The sequence below is a fragment of the Pholis gunnellus genome (genome assembly GCF_910591455.1).
Source record: "Pholis gunnellus genome assembly, chromosome: 16".
In the NCBI taxonomy this organism is placed as follows: Eukaryota; Metazoa; Chordata; class Actinopteri; order Perciformes; family Pholidae; genus Pholis; species Pholis gunnellus.
In genome coordinates, this window is record NC_136543.1 from 20,116,614 (window position 1) to 20,140,129 (window position 23,516).

Sequence of the window (23,516 nt, forward strand, 5' to 3'; positions counted from 1 at the left end):
GCGTGATTCTCACTCTCATCGTCTCTCAAGAGCACTGCACTTAATGTTACATAACTTAATGTCGTCTGTTATACGCAATGCAAATGAAATCAGTTGCATTATTCCAAGATGGTATATGGAACAATCAAGTATGTGTTTATTGCAATGCATTTTGCTCCAAATTACGTTACATCAAAAACTATGCACACTTCAAAGTGATGCATCGGCCCCATGCTCAGGTTCATACTCAACATGTTTCACCGTGTTTACATACTTTGATGCAGCAGTCTTCAACCAGCGGGGCGTGGACCGGCACGAGGGCCGCAAAGTATTTGCGAATAGGACGCAAAGAAACGGCAAAAATGTAACGATAAAAAAAAACCTGATTAATAAACATGCAACATAAAAGGCTATAAGTGCATTGAACTCTGTCAGTCCTCTTCCCTGCCCGGCCCACGACGCATGCAACACGAGGTCATCTGTGTCATGATGAACCGTCACGCATCACAAAGTGCACCGAGCCACTGGAGCGTTTTTTGGCCTGAAGACAGACAATTACAGAGACGAGGACGGACGGCAGCGCTCGCTGTGTGTCTTTGTTTGAGAGCGACAGAGAGGACGTGGAAGGTGGACGATTGCACAACATTTCTTTAAGATAAACATCATTTTTTCATGGCAGGAAAACAGTGGCTGTGAGGTGCAGCGCCTTTCTAAAAAGGTTCAGAGATTTGCAACCAGAAGCTCTCGGAGCGTCTGCACGAAAGAGTTGCTTTATGGACATTCAGCCAACGTTACTAAGAACAATAACTGGAATGTTAAGAATGAAGCTTTGAGCTAACGAACCACACAACACTTTTCCAGCGGCCGCTTCGCAAGAATATCAGTAATATTAAACCGGTCTGAGTGCAGCAATAATTGGGGCTTAACTTCTTTTTTCCTCAAACAAATAACACAAATCATTTGACCGTACTAGGACTCACTGTGGCAGCTACACAAACTCAAGCTCCACTTCTACTCGTGACTGAATAGTTTGTGACGTCACAACCTCACAGAAGCCTGAATACTGTCGTTTAGAGCATTCACAGTTTTATACAGCACCTCGATCTGCTTTATAATAACTACAAAATAATAAAAATATATCTTTCTACATCATGGGGACCTTTAATATAAATAAATAAGAAATAATGATTTGAACATATCCTGCTATTTTCTGACATTCTGTAGACGAAACCAATTAACTAACTAATTAAAAAATAAGAAAACACTCTGACATCGCTCACTGAAGAAAAGGCAGAAAACGCATTGATGAGGAAAATTGGATCCACAAGACAAGGGAGCTAAAAGACTTCATGTAATAATGGATTTAATGTAACAGCTCGGCTCACACTGATGATGGATATCACAGCATCTGATGATGGATTTGAAACTTCACCTGCCCTTCGACTTCACATTGATTTATAGTCACACTTGGGAAGCTGCACTGTACCCACGTCTTCCAGGAAAGGGAGGAGGAGGAGGATGGGAGATTGTACAGAGGTGAAGGCAAGGGGAGATATGAGGGAGGTGGGTGACAAGAAAAGGAGGGGGTTAGAGATGATATTTGAGGAAGGGACGGAGGGAGGGAGGGAGGAAGAAATGAAGTGAAAAGCAGAAGCAAAAGGAGTAATCAAGGGAGTCGGAAAAAGGCAGAAAATGGGAAAAGGGGGAGAAAGAGGGAGTCAGAAGAGGAGGAAGAAATAGAGATGGAGAGGTGATGTTATACGGGAAGTGTAATGCCGCTTTGCTTTGACGGCATGCACTGTTCAAATGTTTCCTGTAAATAACGTTTCAACAACGTTTCCTCTGTAAATAACGTTTTTTTTCTGTAAATAACGGCGGGGAGCGAGGCAGAGAGAAAGGAGACAGATAAACGGTGAATAATGAGAGAGATGGTAAAAAGACTGAAGGGAGAGACAGACGGAGCTAGATGATGATGTATGAGTATGAATGGTAAAAAGGAATGCATCATGGGAGTTTTATTAACACGGTACGTCAAAGTTGCTAAGGACTGCGGACGCTGCTTGTCTCAAAGTGTGTGTTTGCTTGTCTCATTAAACATTCGAACCCTCATCTGCATCTGGTAGCATCACTCCCCCGCCGCCTCCTCCCCCTCCCTCCCACCTCCAAACAAGATGAGCATGTGTATATTTTATGGCAAGTGTACTTTGCGCCCCCCCCCCCCCCCCCCCCCCCCCCCCCCCCCCCCCCCCCCCTCCAGGCAGATAATAAACCTCCCTCGTTGAAGACAAGAGGCGCCTGAGTGGCAGCCAGTGCTGAGGCGGCGGGATTCTCCCCCTGCACTGCGGTTGCTGCGAGCATGTATTATTTAGAAGTTCTTCTTTTCTCTCCACTTCTCGCGCCTCGTTTAGGAGCCGTGATCCTGATGGGGTTGCACAGGTTACAACAGCCAGCTGGGGCTCCTGGGGCGAGGAAGAGCAACAAGCTAACAGGTTAAGAAAAGACAAAAGGGTCCTGTGTGTCTGAAACGAGGCGGGGACGGCAGTCCCGTGTTAAAAGTAAAAATATCTATCTATCTGAAAAAGCAGAGGAGGACGGGTGGTTTCTGTTCAAAGTAAGAGGTGTTGCAACAAATGTGCAGCTTTGACTTGTGGATTTCAGCAGGAATGAAGCAGAAAAAGAGTTGAACAGTAGAAGGTTATTATTGGTAACAAGTCTCTATTCTGATGTTTCCTGTAGGACTGTATTTACGTTTCACCCCCAACTCATCAAATACGGCAGCGCGTCAAAGTCATGACGTCACGTAGTACAAAGCGCAATAAAGTGAGTCAGGTTTAGGCAACAAAACGACTTAGTTTGGTCTCTGAAAAGTGAAGTGCCGTTACGGAAGTACGCAAGGTACGTGACAAAAACATCAACATTGACTTCTCAATGTCTCCTGGTTAAGAGATCGGTATTTGTTGGACCCATCCACCTCCCCTCCCGTCCGCCCTGTGTGCGCTTTTGCATTCTTTCTACATCCTCGGTCAAGATTACGAGGATGACGTACGAAAACATTTCGTGGGATATCTACGAATTACTGCGCATTGTTTTCCTCGTAGGGATTGCCATGAATGGTGGATGAGACCAGCCTGACTCGTCACTTTCAAACATGTAGCCCTTTGAATATATGACGCTGCACCATGGCAGTACGCACTTGGCCAACATTGTGGATTAAAACTAAATCACTTACTTCGGTTGAGGCAACAAAACAACTTATTTAGGTTTAGGAAAAACATCATAGTAGTAAAATAAGTACACACAAGTAAACACAAGCTCTCCCTCCACCGTCTCTTTTCCTTCGCTTACCCAGACTTGAGGTTTTCAATGGCCTCCTCCACACCCTTCTGGTTGTTCCGGATCATGTACTGGTGCATGTTGGGATAGTTGGAGCGGATGTTCTCCTCCGTGCTGCCGTTCGGCACCGTTCCGAAACGCAGCGGCGGGTACTGCTCCGTCGGCTGCTGGAACTACGCACGAGAGGAAGACGAGAAAAGATTAAAGCCGTAGAAGGAAGTTATTAAAGAGAAGTAGATGGGAGGAGGAGGTGGAGGGTGAGCAGGGTGAACTTCTGCAAAGAAGTCGACGTCTTCACTTTGAAAGAACGGCCTCTCTGCCACACTTTCCTGAGGAGCTGAGGGGGGAGACTGATGAAAGAGATGAGGTTTTTAAAGTGTCAGAGCAGCAGGATTGTGTGGGTTCTGCTGAAACTGCACTGAGAAAGTGAAGAAGAGGGAGTATTTCACTTCTTTCTGTTAACTCAAGCTATTCTGAAGTTGCCCACCTGTTGTGGAGATAGACGAGAAACAAAACAACATTTGCAGGATGATCGCATTTTTCGTTCTCTCCCTCTCTCTCTCACCCGTTTGTTTACTGTTCAAACCTAACTTTAGGTTATTTAAATGTAAACTACAGTATTCACGTATCGTGCGCACATCCACCCATTGACCCCCATCCCTCCCAGACGGTATACCTTCTTATCCGACAGCCCTGACACCGTGTCGATGTATTCCTCCTGGATCATGAAGGCAGCCAGGTTGGCAGTGTAGGAGGCCAGGAAGATGACAGCGAAGAAGGCCCACACCAGCACCTGGAGGAGGAAGATCAATGAGGGCTCAGTCTGACAGGTCTGGAAGTATTTTAAGATTTCAGTGACACTTTTTTTTTTCCACTTCTTGGCATTTCATTGCTAAACCCGCAGCTGATGCGGTGTCTTGCCTGGAGGGTTGAGTCGTATTTATCAGCATGACACTTGAGCCTCCAAAAAAAAAAGAAGTGTCTTTTTCTTAAAGTCATCATAATGATGAAGTGACATGTTGTAGATTTCTGCGAGGAAATCTCTTTCTAGAGCCTGACATTATGTCTTATTATGTACGGCACAGTCATATACATGAATCATGAAAAACACTGAATTAACAGATACTGTATTTAAGTACACATTTGAGGTACTCTGTATGAGGATTTACCTTTTATGCAATTTGATACTTCACCTTAATTTGAATCCACTACATTTACCTAACAGCTATAGTTAACTTGGTATTTTGCTGCAAAAGCTTTGCAGATAATACACCTGCAGGACATTTACCTACAAGAGTATTTTCACTGTAGTATTGCCTCTTAAGTAACAGATTTAAGTACAACTCCCACTACTTAATAACACCAGTTGACCCAAATTACTGTAGCACATAAAAAAAGATCCTTTGAATGGTGATGTAAGGACTTGGCGTGAAGACTTTGAGCTGTGCAGAAGTGTTGGCTTTTATTGCTGCAAGATGCTGCACTGTTGACATTCAGCCAGGATCAAGTGAGAGAAGTGGATTAGTCGCCGCGCTAACTTTGCACTTGCAGTCGGTGATGAACGGGGCTGTTTGCTTCCACAGCGCTCTGTGTTTGTGCCAAAAGATAATTTGCATCATCTTCTTAATGAATACAATGAACAATGCACACTCTCCGCTCCGGTAACAGAGGCGTAATTTAAAAAGAAGTAATCTTAGTGAATGGGATTTAAGTGTTTTGCTCGAGGACGCTTCAGATGGAAGATTCGTCCTAACAGGAGGGTTGAAGGATGGACTCCTCACTTACAATGACTTCCTGCTGAGGTTCATGACCCCCCGGCTGATGTAAAACCTATCAGACTTTAATGTATGACATCAATTATACATAGTTGTCATTCATCATGCTGGGATGGACAGTGATGACCCTGAACTTGCTTATGCAGGTGAGAGAAATTCACAATTAAATGAAAGTCATTTTGAGCACAAGCTTTCAATTAAAGATGACTTCTTATCTTTTGTGTTGCTTGTGATTATTTGCAGTTGAGTGAAATGAAAGTTTGAAGTGGATCCGATTTGGATTCTGTCTCTTTGGTGTATTTCAAAAACAAATCTTCTACAGTACAATAAAAATGCTGCAGCCCATCAAAGCGACTCCTGCCTCGAGGTGCGTAAAGCAAACCAGTTTAACTAAAAACTACAACATTTCCGGAGAAAAATAACTAAGAACCTCTCCTCTGACCCCCTTCTGTAAAGCCCATTGAGCAGCTAATGAGCTCCTGTGATGATTGGGGTTGTTGTGGAAAGCACTTGTGACAGTCAGAAGAAAAAAAGACTCCCCGAGTTCCTGACCTCCTGTGGCTCTTTGCTCTGCAGAGAGGGGGGGGGGCACGCTTTGAACTGATTTTTCTCTTCATGTCGTGGGAACATAGAGTAACAGCAGGTATTAAAAATACCACTGCTGTGAAACAAGTGAATGAAGTCTCAAACTGATTGCACTGGCTCGTAAGATCCACAAATGTATTTTCTTTTATACACACACATATATATATATATATATATATATATAGAAATGGTAATATCAAGATAAAGTTGTAGATGTAGCAATATTGTATAAATTTTGACCTGTTTTATTTATTCTGCATAAATACTTAATTAACGACTAATTCTGCCCATTGAACATTGCCCGTAATGTGGTGAGTCTCAGCAAAAATGTATTTAGTTAATTATTTCACATTTAATTAACAGCGTCGTTATTAGACGTCTAGCTTACATGCAACAGTTTTTTTTAGCTCTGTTTGAATCAATCTCTGGCATGGTTCAATGTTGTGCGATGTGTTTGTGAACGCATTAATCGCACTCTGGTGCAGACCAAAACAATCGGCCCCAAAGAGAACATGCAGAATATGCTAAATAAAGACCAGAAAAGTAGTTTATAAAGTCATTGGAGGAAAAACTGGAGGAGAAGGTATTTCTGCTCACAGTAGATCAGTGGAGTTGGAGTAAAAAATAAATTAAAAAATACTTATTTCAAATTCCCAGATCTCCTGAAACGAAGTGACGGCTCTCGAGATGGAAGAGCTCCATGTGCTCCTTCACACATGCCCCTCAGCAAATTATAATTATTTTCATTTTTTTTCATTTCATCCAGCTCCCAAACAAATGAAACAATCAAGTGATCAGACAATCAACAACTGAGTCCGGAGGAGGGACTCACCATGATCTTGCTGGTGGTTCCTCTGGGATTCTCCACAGGCACAGAGTTGTTGAAAACCAGCGCCCAGAGCAGCCAGACGGACTTCCCTATGGTGAACTTGGATCCACCTGACTCTGAGAGAGAGAGAGAGAGAGAGAGAGAGAGAGAGAGAGAGAGAGAGAGAGAGAGAGAGAGAGAGAGAGAGAGAGAGAGAGAGAAATCAGGATTTTAGGAGATTGCGGACACTTTGACAGAAATCAGCAGGTGGATATTAAGCTAGGTCGCATCACATCTAAAGTTAGATAATGAGAACGATGGTACAGTTAATATGTAAGACCAAGTCAATTGGTTAACATTCCAAAATCATGGGCATTAATCTGCACTGAAGAAAGGTCTGTATTGTAATCTTCTTGGGCAGTGCTAAGAACAAGATGCAGCGACGGTGCCCTTTCAGAATCCAGTGAGTCTGACTCGATCTCTGCTGGTAAGAAGAGCAGTGAGGGTGCGTATGGGCTTCTTCAGTTCCTAACAGCTGGTTAGTGGACTGTTCAACCACTTTCCACATACTGTTGTTGTTGGATGTTTTATAGCATCAGAGGATTAGCTAACGAGAAATGGAGGATGAGCTTAAAGGCAGCGTGTTTCAGAATGAAGAGGGACAGAAGCAAAAGGTGTTTCAGCACAGAAGAAACGAGAAGCGACAACATACAGTCCAGGTCTGAAGGATTCCACTTGTGTCAGTTTATAATAAAGTAATGAATAACATTTCCGAATGATTATTAAAAATGAATGCCGCAGCCAGTAAACGGTTTGGAACAAACGATGAACTGACAAGTACTGTGAAAACGTCAAAAATCAAACCACCACCGCGCCGTCGCTGTTGTTTTTATTATAAATAAACAAGCGTGGGTGTGGAGTGATTGTTTCGACAGTGGGGGAAAAAGCGGGACGTCTTGCATAATTTGAGCAAACGCCCTTCTCAAATCACCCCCCCCCCCCTCGCTTACATAACTGATGAAGTGACAAGTTGGTAATAATGTCGTGAAATGATGCAGTGGCAGTGGGTTGATTGGCGTCTCTTACTCTTGGCGCTCTGCAGGCTGCGATTGTATCCCACGGGGCTGAAGAACTCAAAGATGAAGACGGTGACAGCCACCACCGACAGGCACATCACAAACATCATCACCCACACCGCCGGGCTGTAGGGCTCTGCAACACACACACACACACACACACAAACACACACATGTGCAAATATCAGATACAGTTTCAGAAGTTAGGCTGTCATCTATAAAGTACCACTTTATCAAATGTCTGTCACGGCTGGACAAATAAGCCGAGTCCTGCTTGTACAGTAAAACAAAAACACAAATTGTAACTTGAGATGAGTTAGAGTTTGAATGCCTTGGTTTCATTATTTTGTTAACCGCAAACCACAGAAACGGAAACTCTTTAATGTTTATGCAACAAAACCACTCAGTCAGGTTTAGGAAAACATAACTTCCTCTCACCCATCACTGTTCATACTACATCAGCTCTGACCTTTGCATTTTCACGTGGATGTGTTGAATTGTTGTGTTCACAATGACAAAATGATCCTCATTGACTTGCCGTTAGCATTCTTTCCATCATTTTAACACAAACAGGAAATGTTACGTATTTCTGTGATACCATGAGGGTTGAGTGTATTCCCACTACTGCTGAAAGAGGAGGGTCTTGTGTTGAACGTTCCACGGTGGTCGGCTTGGTATTTACTCCTCCATGACTCCCTGTGGTGCTGTAACAATGGGATGCTAATGTTGCTAGCAGGAGATTGTAAGTATATCATGTAAAATGCTCGTTGACATACTGATATTGTTAAATACACTGGGACCTGGCTAACAGCACCTTTCTTTAGATACAACAGAACAGGGTGAAACAGAAACACACGATTGGTTGATGCTTCACCTCCATATTGGAGCGCTGAATAAAGAGTATTGGTACCCTGCTGACCATTTAAATGACCATTTCACTCACTAAGTCATTATGGGAAGAAAAAAAACATATATATTTAGCATGTTTGGGCAGATGCACAATGAGACTGAAAGGAAAACACTCTGAAGCTGAGAGATGAAGACTGTGAAGACAGACTGTGTACAGAGCTGTTGGTCACACTGCTCCCACAGTCATTACAAGCTGCAACACTGTCCTTAGTAAAAGGTAATGCATGTCTCAAACCTGGAGGGGTCCGACAGCTCACGACTTATGACAAAGATAATGAGCATAGTAAACGTCTCTGGGTGAAGTCTCGTCTATCTAGAGAACGTGGGTGCGAGTCGAACCGCCGGCTGAGCGAGCGAGCAGCAAACTTCTGTGATTTTCCAAATTAGTGAGGGATTTGCTGCCGACACCGACGATAACAGCAGCAACAGCTGTAGCGCTAATCAAACCGTGCCGGAGAGACGGGCTGAGCTGCTGGGTCGACTCATCAACACCCTCGTCTCTCGGCGTTACATCCGGGAAGAGGCTGCGCGTGCTGACAAACCAAAGAGCAACAAGCGCTGTTTACAAATGAGGCTTTAAGCGGAAGCTCCCCTGCAGAGAGGAGTACAGTGGGGGAGCAGGTGCAGAGGCTCGGGATTCATCCGTTAAACTTACTGCCAGACAGGGTTAATATGCTTTTAAGGCCGCGGCTGTCAGACTGAGTGCGGTGAGGACTGAGAGGCTGCAGGTTTTATTTCCACATAGGTTTGTCGCAGTGGACAGCATCACAGGCACTATTCCTTCATACCATTTCATTTTATTCTGTTTTTAATGCCGAATGGTTTTCATCAGATTTTTGGTAGAAACGAAAACAAGTCATGAAATCATCCACACAAAAAACATGGTGACGCTTGTCTTTTCAATGCAACTTTTGTAATCCCATCAGGTCAGGACGCATTCATTTACTAAATCCGTGCGCTTGGAGATCGGATCTTGTTCACATCGGGATCCGATCAAACGCAGGTCTCCATCATTTCCCCTCCAAACGGGAGTTCCTCTCCCGAGGAGAGCAAAAGGAAGAAGGGTTAAGTTAAGTTAAGACGCCTGTTAAACAAACAGAATATTTGTCAGCATTACATGTTTTAAATTGTGGAAAACTAGATGTGTCATGGTGATAGATCAGCCTGTTATAGACAGTAACACACATATACTCACTGACCTCAGGAGGAGGAGGACTCCAGATAAAAAACATATCACAAACAAAACCTTTTCTGTATCTGTACCGTTTTTCCTATATATATATCTATATAGACATACATAGAGATAGATAGATACATTGTGTATGTCTTTATGAACTTTAAAACTGTAATAAACTTAATAGAGTTAACGGGTGACTTACAGTGTGAATAATTCACAGGAAATGAAATACATGTATCCACTGTTTTACAGCTGCTCCTTTAAAAAACAAAATATATCTGATGACTGTCCAATCAGGAAGGTCACACTATGTGTCAAGTGTGGACATAAATCTGGACACAGAAGTCGGCCATTGTTTTTCCTAAAACAAAGAAAAGCCTAAAATGAGATGTCTTCAACAATCATAAGGACGTGAATAAAAAAACACCTCAGTATGAAATCAATAAGTAATGAGAAGAAGAAAGAAGAGGATGCGTTATTAAAGGTGCAGGAGGCCGGTGTTGAAGAGCTCCTCGTGAAGGACGATTACGCTTCTCACATTCCGGATGAGGTCACCTGTTGCTAGGTGACTGGCAACAGGAATTGCAATTAAGTTATTCCATTTCTTTAAATTCTTGATGATTATGTGCTCTTTGTTATTCAATGTATTTTCCTTTTTTTTTAAATTATGAATGGAAAAATGTAAATGTTTTAAATGTACAGTTGTTGCCGACACTCAAAACAGTAAATGAATAACTTTGTATAGTGAAACCTTAGCTCGACCTACAAACAAAGTAAAGTTCTGTATATTGGTTATTTCTGACAAATCAATTCATATACGTATAATCCACGTATTTATGAACCGGGAACTATGAAGGCTGACAAACACCACATCTGGAAGAGGACGGGGTGGATGTGCAGGTCCCAAACCACTGGACCTTCACCCAGGAGACCGCTGTTCATGTCAAGTCAATGTTGATTTATTTTTCCCGTGAAACATAACCAGCATCTTCTCCTGAACCGAACCGTGTTTCCTGTTAAGAAGTGTACCTTCGTACGTGATCCCATAGGCGCTCCAGGAGAGATTAAATGACTGTAACCTGCTTTATATTTGACATTACGGAGACATCAGAAATTAAACGGTACGTTTAAGATTATTTCTTTCATAATTTACATGAACTTCATGAGCTATTTACGTTGCTTTGTATTTTAATATGTATCTTCTGTAAATGTGTGTTTGCTTTGAGTGTAATATCAAACTTCTTTGCCTCGTAGCATTTCTTCAGCCCGAGGGAGCTGATTGAAATGATTTGATTGGGCTTTTTATTCAACCAAAGATTATTAAAACAGCTGAGTTTACTGAGAGGAAGAAGCTTTCTTTTTATTCAACAGGTCATCTTACCAGCAACTCAATCATCACTTTACGTGAGTCCTTGAAGAACAGTAAATAATCGTTTGTTTCGCACTCATTTTTTATTAGCATTATTAGTTTGATTTAAGATTTGTTTCTTTTAACTGCGTCCCAGCACCGGATTGATTTCATGCGTATTTGTCTGCTCGTGTTCTCTCGACAGGTGGAGACTGTTTGTAATGCTGCATCCCAGTAAAACGACTGTTGGATTTAATCCAGTCCGTCTCCCTGTGGTTAAATCAAAAAAGCGACTTGGCAGTGAAAGTGTGTAAATAATTACATGGTGCTGCCGCAAACACTGAAGGTTCCGTTTGATTTATTGTCTCTGACTCTGACAGGCGAGGAGCGTAAAGCAGCTGCGTGTTGTTTTCAAAGTGCTGTCAGCCTTGTTTTATTCTACATTCATGCACTCTCTCAGTGAGTCCCAGCAAGATATATATCCACTTTGAACAACAGTACACCTATTTATATACCCGTATTTAACCAGGGAACGTCAACAGAAGTCCTATTATGATCTTTGTAAATGCTGCCCTCTCTGAAACTCCCACCTGGGAGCTGCCGTGCACAACCACATGGCTGGTGCAGGTCGCAGTGAGCCGACTCACTGGAGCACACGGGGTTAAGGTTGGGGGTTAATGAGGTTTACGTGCTCTTCCTCAAGGGCATTTAAGCAGCAGTTTGCTCCGTAAAGGGACCGCATTACTTATTCATTTGAATGCCGACAGGCTCCCAGCAGGTCCAGAGATTCAAACCGGTGACCTTCGTACTCTGACCGCTGAGAGCAGCAGTGACACAGACGAGTCGGCTCGTGTATTTAGAAGACTATTTAAAAAGGTGCAACATGTTAGATCTGGCCAGCCGGTGGATACATCTCACACATTGCACCTTTGAAGAGAGAAATTGCATCACTGTGTACCTGACTGCAGCTTTAGTGGCTCTCTATAGTGAGAACCAGAGCAGCAGAGGACGCAGTAAAGTACAACATGTCACTCGCTATATTCATTTTAACATGACAATAGTATTGTGGACAGTAATTACAGTGAGGTATTCTCCAATAAAGATGTTTGAATAGATGCCATTAATATTCTATATGGGACATTTGACAACCAGAGTAATTCCTTACATAGCCCCGCGGCTCTTTCTGTCTTATTACTGCCATAGCGTGCAACTAGAGTGTTTATTATGCAAATATCATGTGCATGTATTATTACATCTAATTTACACCTGGAAGAAAAGTGCATAGGGATATTGAATCTTGTTCTACATGTTGGTCTTATCGCTCCATGAGGCATTGATCTAATCATTGACACATCAGTCACTTGTATCTCACAAATATCGCCATAAAGGTACACAGAGCGCCGGATGTACAGAGACGTTTACCCAGAGGAAGACTTCTACATTTGTTACATGTCAGCACTGCTTTTCTGAAGCAAAGGATGGTTGTTTGTAGCCTAGAAAGCAGCATTCTTAAAAAAGACAAAACAATGGAGGAGAGAGTGAAGCACCCGGTCAGCGGCAGTGGGACATTCAAAGTGCAACATGTGGTGAAAACGAATTGTTCAAGTTTGAAATAGCAGTTTACATGGATATAAATGCTCTTCAATAATGTGAGTATAATTGGAGTTCTTGATAAAAATCATACTTCACTGATAACTCCTATGATGCTGTTTATTTGGGCTTTAAACAAAGCCACTGTCCTTCAATCACAGTTGCTGTTATCAATTTCAGAACTGGATACAACCTCTACGTGCAGCAATGGTTTGTAGAAACAAAAGTGAAGCAAATTTGTACTCGAGCGAGTTTGACCTCAGGACGGTTTGTGTTTATTCCAGTCACACGTGCAAGACGCGCTGTAGAGGAGGTCGGGCTTAATTAACTCCATGTAGAAACTAACCACAGTTTGATCAACTGTGGCCAAAATACTGCTTTGCACATCTTGTTGGACGTCCCAGATATGTTGGAAAAGCAAACGCTTGTGTGTCTGCGTTCGTAACACAGAGCTGTATTCACAAGCTACGCAGCGGCTGGTTTACTGCAGCTGTATGAACCCCAAATGAAAAGATTTGTATAACATTCAATTGCAATTAGCTGATAAAAAGGACGCCAAAATATCTACGTCATGATGCTGACTTGTAAAAAGTCTGAATTCAAGATTTTTCAGGTCTGCCCGTAAACCGTCAAGCAAACAACTTTTAAAATGCTGGTTTTCTGAATACAGTTCCTATTGATCACTGCTAGACTATGCTAACATTCTAACTGCTCCATAAACACAAAACACACACATTTATACAGCGATTTTGTGGTAGAGCTCCGGATGGCCACAGACGGAGAAAATCTACTGTTTTTGACTCATTAGTACCGGTTTTAATCCCAAACACTCAGAGTGTGATCACAGCAGCAGACAGTTTGAAAGACATCAATACGTTTTCCGTGACATCTGACCAGCCCAGGTGTGTGTGTCGCGCGCTATCAGCCAATCAGGACGGAGCTGATAGAGACACAGGGCAGAGTGAGTCTGGCTGTCTGCCACCTTTGCTGTTTCCGATTAGATTCATGTTGAGTCACATCAGCTCCTGTGAGAGCAACGGTTCTGCAGAATAGTTTTTGGTTTGATCCTTATTTCACAAGGTGAGTCCACGAGAGCAAACATGCCTGCAGATGATGACATGAGGGAGTTGGAAGATCATATTAATACAAAAGTAGTATAAAGGAGGTAGACAAAGAGGATAGGAGAGTATTAAGTCCTATAAATGTAGATTGTCAGTCAGGATGGTGACCGGTTGCTGTGTGATTTTACTTTCACGCTTCCAGCTGTTCATACTGGGACACTTGAAGAAAACAGAGCCTGTTAATGGTATTAGTAACACCTGCGTTTGTCCTATTTGCCTGCAGAGGCTGACTTTGCGAGATGTCACTGGCTTCCACATATTCTCTTAAAAAAGCACAAGTTGGTGGTTCGGTCTGAGACTTTTGCTTCACTCTTTTGTTCGCAGCGGCTTTTTATCTCTGAATTGCCAATATGAGTGACAGCAGCTGCTGCAGCTGCCCATCCCCTCCGAACACAAGCGCTCTGTCTTTACTTCTCCTCCCTTGTTGAACCGTCACGTCCCTCTGTACCGGGTCCCCTGACAGTCCGAGTGTTTGTTATCATCCTGGCTTAGACTTTGTGTCCCGCCTCGCTCTCCAGCTCTGAGGTCTGTCTGGGTCGCAGTGGCTCTCCAGCTTGTCTCACTTTCTCATTCACCGAGCGTATCGAGGACCGGCAGAGGTAGAATCGTCGTCGCTAATTACGGAGGAGTTCAATGTTTCAATAGGACTATTCTGGTAATGCTGAATGAGAAACGTCACAGTGCTGTTTCACGTGCATCGGGCTATAAAAGTTATTTATCTTCCAGTAATTAAAACGTAGAAATAGATTTATTCTGCCAAAAAATGAGTGAATGAATAATTAAATTTGTTTAAACTGTACTGAATGTGAAATGAAGCAGGACTGATGATGAAACGGTACTTTGTACTTATGCAACATTTAAACCAAGGTTGAGGACTAAGCAGTGTATCCATCAGGGCTTTGCTTTTTTCTAATCAGAGAACGTTTACAGCTCCCAAAACTGAGCCAGGCAGGAGAGAACATCTGAACGAGGTTATCAGAGCTGCTGCTCCGCTCATTATGGACCGTTAGGTTTCAGTTAGTCATGGTGACCTTTTGCTTTTGTCTCTCACTGTATTTACATGAGAAAATGTGAGCTTTGTCTTTATCCTTAAATAGTTGCTGCTACAGCAGGGGGTTCGTCTTAGAATCAGGCTCTGACAACATGTATCTGGTGAACAGGTCTAATCTGAACCCTGAGTCTGAAATCAAAGTTTGATTGATTGATTGATGTACCGACTCAAACAGAACAGACTTTACTCAGGTGACCTTTAACGCGCAGCCGGAGGAAAACACAGCTAAACACAGCTACACGTCTTGTGTTTCAAGTTGTTTTAACAAGCTGCCTGGTCTGGAATGTGAAACGCTTTTTTCATCCAGTTTTATAAAAGAAATTAAAAATCAAGAAAAATACTCAATGGCAAAAAAAAATGTCACAACAAAAACCCAAACTAAAAGTAAATAACAAGTACATCTTAATAATGTGTAAGACGAACGAATCGACAAATGATTATTAACTGTTATAATGTTGTCGTACTCAAAAAGCTGAATGCATGTAAGGCAGAACAATAGAGCCAAGAATGTTATCACGACATGTTATGTTTATATTATGAAAATATGATTGATTATAATATATATTTTGTAATTAACGATGCTCAATTTACAGTTTTAAGATGATTCTCCTCGGGACAGGAGGAGGATTAGCCTTTTCCAACTAGAATGATGATTAAATCATTAAATCAAGCGTCTCTTTCCAAATGTTATCAAACCAAATTCAAATTCATAATGTTTTTGTGGGTCGAGAGAAAAAACGGATTCAAAAACAACTTTATCAAAAATGAAATATCAATAAAAATGATGAAAAAAAAATTCTGATATTTTTAATTAGCTGCACAATTAGGTGTTAAAAATGTAAAAAAAACATTTCTAAAAACATCGTCCACAACTTCTTTTTCAGTAGATATTTTTAAATCTACCAACTAAAACACTAGAAGAACTGCCAATACATCAAAGTTATCACTCAGCCCGACATGCATCTACAATATATAAGATCACGTGTGTCTGTTCATGTTGAGGAAAACACTTTATCACACAAAACACGGACAGCTGCTCTCAAGAAAAACAGGGCAAACATACGACATGGAAGATAACAAGCCCAAATGTTTTTATTTGTTGTTGACTCGACTAAAGCTCGACAAATATCAGTGGCCATGGTGGTGGTCATCCCATCTGATGTCTTGATTCTCCCAAATATGAATATCGTAGCTCAGAAGCTTAAACATTAGGGGGCGAGCAGTTAACCAAAAAAACAAGCTTCAAAAATGTTCTTCAGAACTCTCGAGCGGACATCAGGACGATAGTGTGTGTCTGTGTTTACGCATATACGCTTCTGACCAAACTCATGTCAGTAATTGAGTCGAATAGGTCCGCTGTTATCACTTCTAATCTATATTATTTGAATACGGACACCAGGAAGAGAAGCTGTTGCCGAGGCAGCACGGCTCCCAGAATTCTTTCCTCCCTGCTTCCGTTTTTCATTTGTTCTTGATTTCTTTAATGTAGCAAATCGATTCCGTTGAACACGTCAGCGCTGTGGCCGGTATCCAGTGATCACAGCGGTCTTGTTTACACTTCTCACTGCCTTGCCGGTTGTATTTTCTCTCTTCTTTCCTCTTGTCCTCTCTCCTCCGTGTTCTCTCTAACCAGCTCCAGTTAAGCGGCCGGGAGGTTTGTCTGAGGCGCCTCCATCAGAGACGATCCTCGCTCGCTCCACTTCTTCTTCTTCTTCTTCTTCACTTGATTGTTTCTTTCACCTTTGACCTTTCCTCATGTCTTTCTTCTGCCTGCTACCTCTCTCTGGTCTTGCTACCCCCCCCCCCCCCAACAACCCATCCACCTACCACACAAATACAATAACCCACAAACACACACACACACAGCCATGCAAGGTTACAGTATCGAGTCCCTGTCGGCCCGGTTGCCCGGCGGTCTTTAGATTAAACGGCCTTGGGAGCCCTGCTCCTCCGTCCGACCATGACGTGTTTCAGATTGTCTCCTAAATCTCCTCTGACAGATGGATGGATGCACTGCTGCCGCTGTGTAAGTATGAAATAGATCCCTTAAGGAGTGGGAGGAAAGGAACAAGTCTACGAAGTGAGAACATAAGTCGACTCCTGAAGCAGACTTATTTCATGCGTGTGTGTGTCCCGCGATTTTCTCGACCGCCGTTCATCCGATCGACTGCACTCTTGGCGGGTGTGTTGCTGAGGATCCAAGAGGAGTGTCAGTGTCGAGTGTGAGCTCTTAAGATCTCCAGGACATATCTATAAGCAGCAGCGCATTATGAGCACACTGTTTAGCATATATATATATATATATATATAGTTTCCTGCATATCCTGTGTGTGTTTATCTATTTAGTTATTCAGCGCCCTGTTCAGCCTTGAGAATTATAGATTGTGTAGTGGGTGTAATGTCATTAGAAGCACTTGAGCAGCAACGCTTCAATATGTTTGAATGTTGAATAAGCAGATATCTTCCTACTGCACATCTACTATATAAGCTGCTGATGATGGTTAATGTCACTGCATTTCATTACTGAAAGGTTCTTGTCAATAACTAGCATCAGCTGTAGTTTTCATAGTTTACATCCATGCTTCTACAAAATGTCAATATTTTATCCGATTAGGCAATTCTGTGGAATTACAATATTAGCATATTAATTATTTAGTTATCGCCAAAATGTGTTCAGAGAGATCAAAGCGACCTTTAAATTAACCAAAATGTAATCAGGTCATCCTGAGTGTTGGACGCTTGTGCAGAAGTAGAAGGAAATGACCTTCAGGTGCTCCTGATATATGACGGACAACCAAAAACAAAATACCAAGATGATGTTTTGATATTCAACATACGTTTAGACAATATATCGTTACAAAATGTAATGATGTAACGGATTTTTAGCTTACTAGTAATATAAACTGGTTAATATCATATATTCTTCATTATTTTTCTTCAATTAAAGTATTTCTCATACTAGTACTGACGTCACTTCTTCGCTCTATTTATCTACACAATATGAACGTGATCAGGGGAAACTGGGACATTCGTAATTCAGATCGACGCTTTAGAACTATTTCTGTTAAGTATCGGCAGATTTGACAAATTCAGAGATGTTTGCAGGTCTGCATGCACTGCTAGGTGCAAACAAGTCATTTTACCTTATCGTCTCATCTGGCCCGCACAACACACACACACACACACACACACACACACACACACACAGAGCAGCATGTCAACCAGCCTCTGTTCAGATTAAAACATCTGAGAATGACTGAAACTGTCTGAAGCAGCTCTATCGCTCGTTTTATCAAAAGCACTCAATCTCACTCCTTTGTATTTGGTTTATATCCGTACATGACAAGACTCTCTCTCTCTCTCTCACACACACATATTCTTTATCCTCCTCCCTCTCTTTTTTTTGTTTTAATTTCTCTCTCCTCCAGCTCTCTCCCTCAGTCATCTCTCCATCTCTTCATGCTTGGAAATGTCTGGAATTAGTCTAAGAAGATTAGTAAATTAAGAGGTCTTATCTTAGTAGAGGCCGACTTTGAATGAGACGTATACTTAACTAAAAAAATAGAAAGAAAATGAGAATGAAAAAAAAAACCCTCCACTGTGGGGCTTCATTTGGATGCTGAGAATATCAAATCAAAAGTCCAGATTGGCAGCTTTGAGTTGAGATGCAAAGCCTCGAGTGTGAACCTTTTTTCAAGTGGGAGACAAAAGCTCATCAGAACTGAAGGCCTGTTCCATAATGGAGGATCATTTACAACAGGGTTATGTAAGCTATCAGGGCTGTTGTTGGACACTACTCTACCCATTCAAAGGCCTACATCTTCAGAATAAAGGGGAATCGTGTCTCTAACACTTCAACACTGCTGATTAACAGCTATTGATGGAGAATTCTTCCATTTTTTGGGTCCATTTTGCAGACAAGTGCTAACAAGAAGTGTGTCTGTACATGTTTATTCTCCCTCCCAAAAAAGCACATATGAGAAAATCATTTTATGTTTCAACCATGTGCTTTTTCTGTTCTCTGTCGCCTGTTTCTGAAAACACGAACAGCGAGCAGAACCTCCATCAATGTGTGGAGAACGCCGGGGCCCTGACGAGTGATTCAGATATTGGTATTTTTGTCAAATACAGATATGCAACGATGATGTCTGGGTAATATATGTCGTCCAATGTCAGTGTTTGACAAGATGATGATGTGTGTGTGTGTTTGCTTCAAAGCCAGCGTCCACTTGGGCCAGTCATTAAAGTGTGCCGTTGGGGGTTAAGTGCTTTGCTCAAGTGCACTCTTAGGTGATAATGAGAGGGGAGGCAAGTGTTGGTCTTTGATCGAATTGGCAACTTTTCAGACACAATCCTCTAAACCGGTGCATTTGTATTGATGTCATGCGTTTTAATCTGCCTCCTCTCTCGGCCACAATCTGCACTCACCGTACCGATCCCTCGACCGGCGCCTATGTGGACGCTCACACTTGATGCTCACACTGAAACCCCGACGGGTTTCGTCCAGAGACGATTCCAATAAAGTTTATTACGGAGCCGCAGATGGCGGGGCAATATGGTCCGTCTGGTACGCGGCTCTATATCACAGTAATGTTGAGACTGTTGTGGCCACAACATGTGACAAACTGCTCCAGTATCATTAAAACAAGCTCAGTTCATAATCTTTATAACAGCATGTTGGGTAATCGGACCTGGAACTGCACAAATTGCAGACAGACGACAAAACTCTTTGCCAGAAATCCAACCGATCTTTGAATGTTTAGGCAATTAATCAGGCGTCATGAACCTCAAACAACAACTGTTCCGGCAGACATTTGTTTCGTTTCTACAATTATTCGGGGGCTAGGATGTAAGAAGCTAAGAAAAGGTATAAGCCTATTCTTGTTGTCAAGCAACAATCAAGAGGCTGGAGATGGAGGATCTGAGGGACCCAGCAGGCACATATGTCTTCACCATGTTAGACAAATAAGACGGCACAATGCCATTCAGTGATTTAAAAAAACAATTAAAGATTTTTTTAATTAATTCTGTGACAGACGGGTAACTAATGTAAAGATTTTAAGATTGGAGTATTCATAACACGTGCTTCTGTGATCTGTAGGAGCTGTGGCTGACAAAATAAGTCCTTTGGACGACGTCATTGATGGATATCTACTGTTAGTTACTGTATAACCTTTTGCTATATTTGTGTCATGCACTGCTCTGGAAAAAAGCACATTGTTAAAAAACCTGCTTGATTTTAATTAAATGAAGCTAGCGTAAATTCATGCAGGACACGGAAGTTATACGCCCCAGCTGTAACCAGCTGACAGCCGGCCGATTGAATCATAGCTTCCGATCGGCCACGCACCAATCACAGCCCACTCTCACTTCACGGAGGTTTATTTAAATATGGCTTCCTTCTCACTGATTCATTCTACATCTACGCTGCTACAGACCACACTGCTGGCGAAGCTTCGCCTCCTCCACCCCAGCCTCCACCTCTTTGTTAGTTCATCTTCTGGCAAATGTTTGAAATGTATTTAAAAAATGTACCTCTGTCCTGTAAAACCAGGGGGGTTATTGCTCGTGCTCCTGGTCTTAGCTCAGTAGCTGCTGGCTAATCCGGGGAGCATTCAAAGAGCGGAGCCATTATCGCCAAGTTTAACTGTATTCCATTTGTTGCAATAAATGGTTAAAATCTATAACGAGAGTGTTCCTGACTGAATAGATGATTTCTGGCTTGGAAATTTTCATAACACCTCCAATAGTCCTTACAGAGCATAATTAATAATTAATCTGTTCTGTGTGACCTGTAGTCATGAATGATCACCTCATTAGGACTTTAATCTTTACAGCCTTGGCTTCAGAATAATTAGTACATTTTACAAATTAAGACAAACCCCAATGCAATACCTGAGGGTGTTTATGTTTTGTACTGATAAGAGTTCGTTTTCCAGATATTGATATTCAAGAGGGCGCGTGTGTGTGGTTTGTTTTGGGTTTTTTTGCCGTGTTGTCGTAAACTAAGAAGCCCTCGGCTCCTGTAAACACTTGGGCAATACAATGGATTCAAGCAATTTTCCACACCAGCAGTAAACGAGCAGCAGGTCAATACTTTGGAATCTCTGTAGTCTTCAACGTGATCCCTCAGTAATACGCCACTGCAGCTTCTCGTTGACTCAGCAAAGGGTTATGTTGTTGTTTTTGTAGTAAAACTGTCTCCAGTTTGTGAGATATTCCACAAAAGGTTTTGATCATATACCAAAACCTGCGTGAGAAAATAAGATCACAACAATGACGGAAATAAAACAGTGAAATTCCCTTTTGGTTTGATTCGGAAACACAAACAGTAAGTAGGACAGAGAGAGAGCACAACATGTAAATGAAGTACTGTAGCTGGGACAGCCCAGGGGCTTTAACATTCAAAATAAATACACCTTGAATTTAAGTATATGTTCTGTATGCTTTATGTTGGATGTCTTTTATTGGACTTTTTTATTGGCAGAAGTTGATTTGCGTCTCTAAAACCCACTTTTGGGGAATACGAATACACTTTTTTTTACGGCTTTTCCTCTCTGTTTATAGTTGTGCCTGAAGAATAAACACTCATACTCACACATACAGTATAATCCGGGGATTTTAGATACTACAAGCTCATAAGCTGCAAGCAGAATGTCAGGGTTTTTGGCTTTTCGTTCTCTGCTGAGTTCCTCTCCGTCAGTAATCGAGCTGTCATACAAATAAACTGACTTGAATTGACTTGACTTTCTGCTCCTATTCGTGGAGTAAAAGACTTTCTGGGAATAATGATCAAGTGAATTTAACTCAAGACAACAACTCACCAAGGAAAGCAGAAGGCGACACGGTGCCGTTGCTGCGAGACACCATGACGCTGATGCCGGTCTCCACGAACGGAACGGAGAACTCTACGACCTCTGACCTCTCTTCGTTAATGGTCAGAGAACCGATGGCCATGTCAGCTCTGTTGGACACCACCTGGAAAAACAGGACGCATGTCGTTAGATGGATTTTGTGTGTCTGACGAGTTAAAAAGGCCCAAAAGCGTTTTTATATTCTTTTACCAAACAAGAAAATAAGCTGTTTATTTAAATTAGATTTCATGAGTTCAAAGCCCTGCTCTAGATCCTGTCTCAACTTGTTTCCTCCTCACTTTTCTGTGTGCTGGATTCCTTCTTATTTAATTGCTGGAAAACAAAAATGTGTGAACTATACACCCTTCTACAAAGAGTTGCCTTAAGACTCCGTGCATAGAAGCACAGTCTTTGAAAATAAGAATCCAAAGCGTGACTCTTCATAGGTTTTGTCAGTGATGAAATTTCCACTGAGTTTTCTCTTGTCTCTGCATGCAACATGAAACTGGGCTGTGATCCTCCTCAGAGCTCTGCCGACTGCTGTAAATTAGGATCAGGTGGTCAGAAGGTGAGAAGGTGAGGGGATTCACAGCTCTGTTGTGTTTGACCTGGCAGGAAACGGAGGTTACTTGACTGCAGCCGAGGGATTTTGGAGGTCAGAGGAACTGGCTGCTGACCAGCAGTTCATCAGTCTCGAGTCTTGGCCGGGCCTCAAAAGTCTCAGCGGTCCCTGACTAGACACCAATGAGACGCCGTTCACCAGGCTCTTGAAGTCACAATCCTTAAAGTCCTCTTCCTCTTTCTCTGTTGACATCTTAAGTGTTCAATTGTTATCACCTGTCAATCAAAGAGCAGCGGCAGCGTGGTTATGTCTTTTTCTGTTGATGGATTTAAGGATTCTTCTTTATTCAAGCCATGGTGGCTATTGCTGCGGAGCCAAGTTAAACCAGTGAAGTTAAACCAGTGAGGTCACTAGAGTTAGTCCAGATATGTCTGTAAAATCGAAGTATCGTGACAACAGAACATAGAGACATAGAGGGCCAAAATTAAGCAGCGCTCTACAATGCCCGCTTGTTCTGTTCAATACCAAGTTACCGTTGCCACAAACAGGAGATATATCACTTTCTGGTCAAAACCCAACCAACCAATGGCCTAGACTGTTACATCAACGTTTATTCACAACAGCCAACATTTAGTCAACTTTTTTTTTTTTTTACTTCTGTCTTTTGTTTGGCAGATTTACATGCTGCTGGGAATCTCTGAAATCTGAGTTTTGAGAGTTTGCTGCTGAAAATGGTTCTAAATACAACGTTGGAAACTTCAATCCGGGAAACGAGAAGCAAGCAACGTAAAAATGGATAATGACCAATTTGGTTATCTCTTACGTTACAATGTTGGCAGCTGACCATCATGGAGACTTAATGACATAATTACATGATATTATTAAACACAACTGTGAGGGGCAACCTTTATCAAACAAGTTTCAAGTCTCAGCATATCATGTCATAATTTACAGCATGAATTATAATAATTTACCATAATGCAATCATGAAAGGAATGTGAATTAATGGCTGACTGAAAGGCAGGAATATGATTGAGTGTATGTAACTGTGCTGCTGAATCGTGTGCTCAGCCAACCTTCTCTGGATGAATACAAAAAGAAAGGGATGAAGATTACTTTGTAAAACAGATAGTTTGTCTTTGAAGCCTTTTTAAAGTGAATTCCTGCAGGAGGTTGATGACGAACAAGTATTAAACTTTGACACTGTGTGATTGACTCTGCATGTCAAGATCAATCAATCAATGATAATTATTCCATTCAATTCAACGAGGTCATTTGAAATATCTGAAAAGTCTGAAAGCAACACCTGTGACGCTCCTGTTTAGTGAGTGCTTAATTGCTGCACAGA

The 23,516-nt window shown here is 42.0% G+C and overlaps 1 protein-coding gene across 1 annotated transcript in view; it reads right to left on the bottom strand.

The window, feature by feature from the left end:
* Positions 1 to 23,516, bottom strand: part of grin2da (glutamate receptor, ionotropic, N-methyl D-aspartate 2D, a) — a gene marked incomplete at both ends in the record, with an annotated part of 106,782 nt that overhangs the window by 19,325 nt on the left and 63,941 nt on the right. The window contains 5 exons of the mRNA XM_079176326.1: positions 3,325 to 3,485; positions 3,989 to 4,105; positions 6,505 to 6,617; positions 7,567 to 7,692; positions 21,577 to 21,730. Coding sequence (XP_079032452.1) covers positions 3,325 to 3,485; positions 3,989 to 4,105; positions 6,505 to 6,617; positions 7,567 to 7,692; positions 21,577 to 21,730 — 671 coding nt within the window. The remainder of the gene's footprint in view (positions 1 to 3,324; positions 3,486 to 3,988; positions 4,106 to 6,504; positions 6,618 to 7,566; positions 7,693 to 21,576; positions 21,731 to 23,516) is intronic.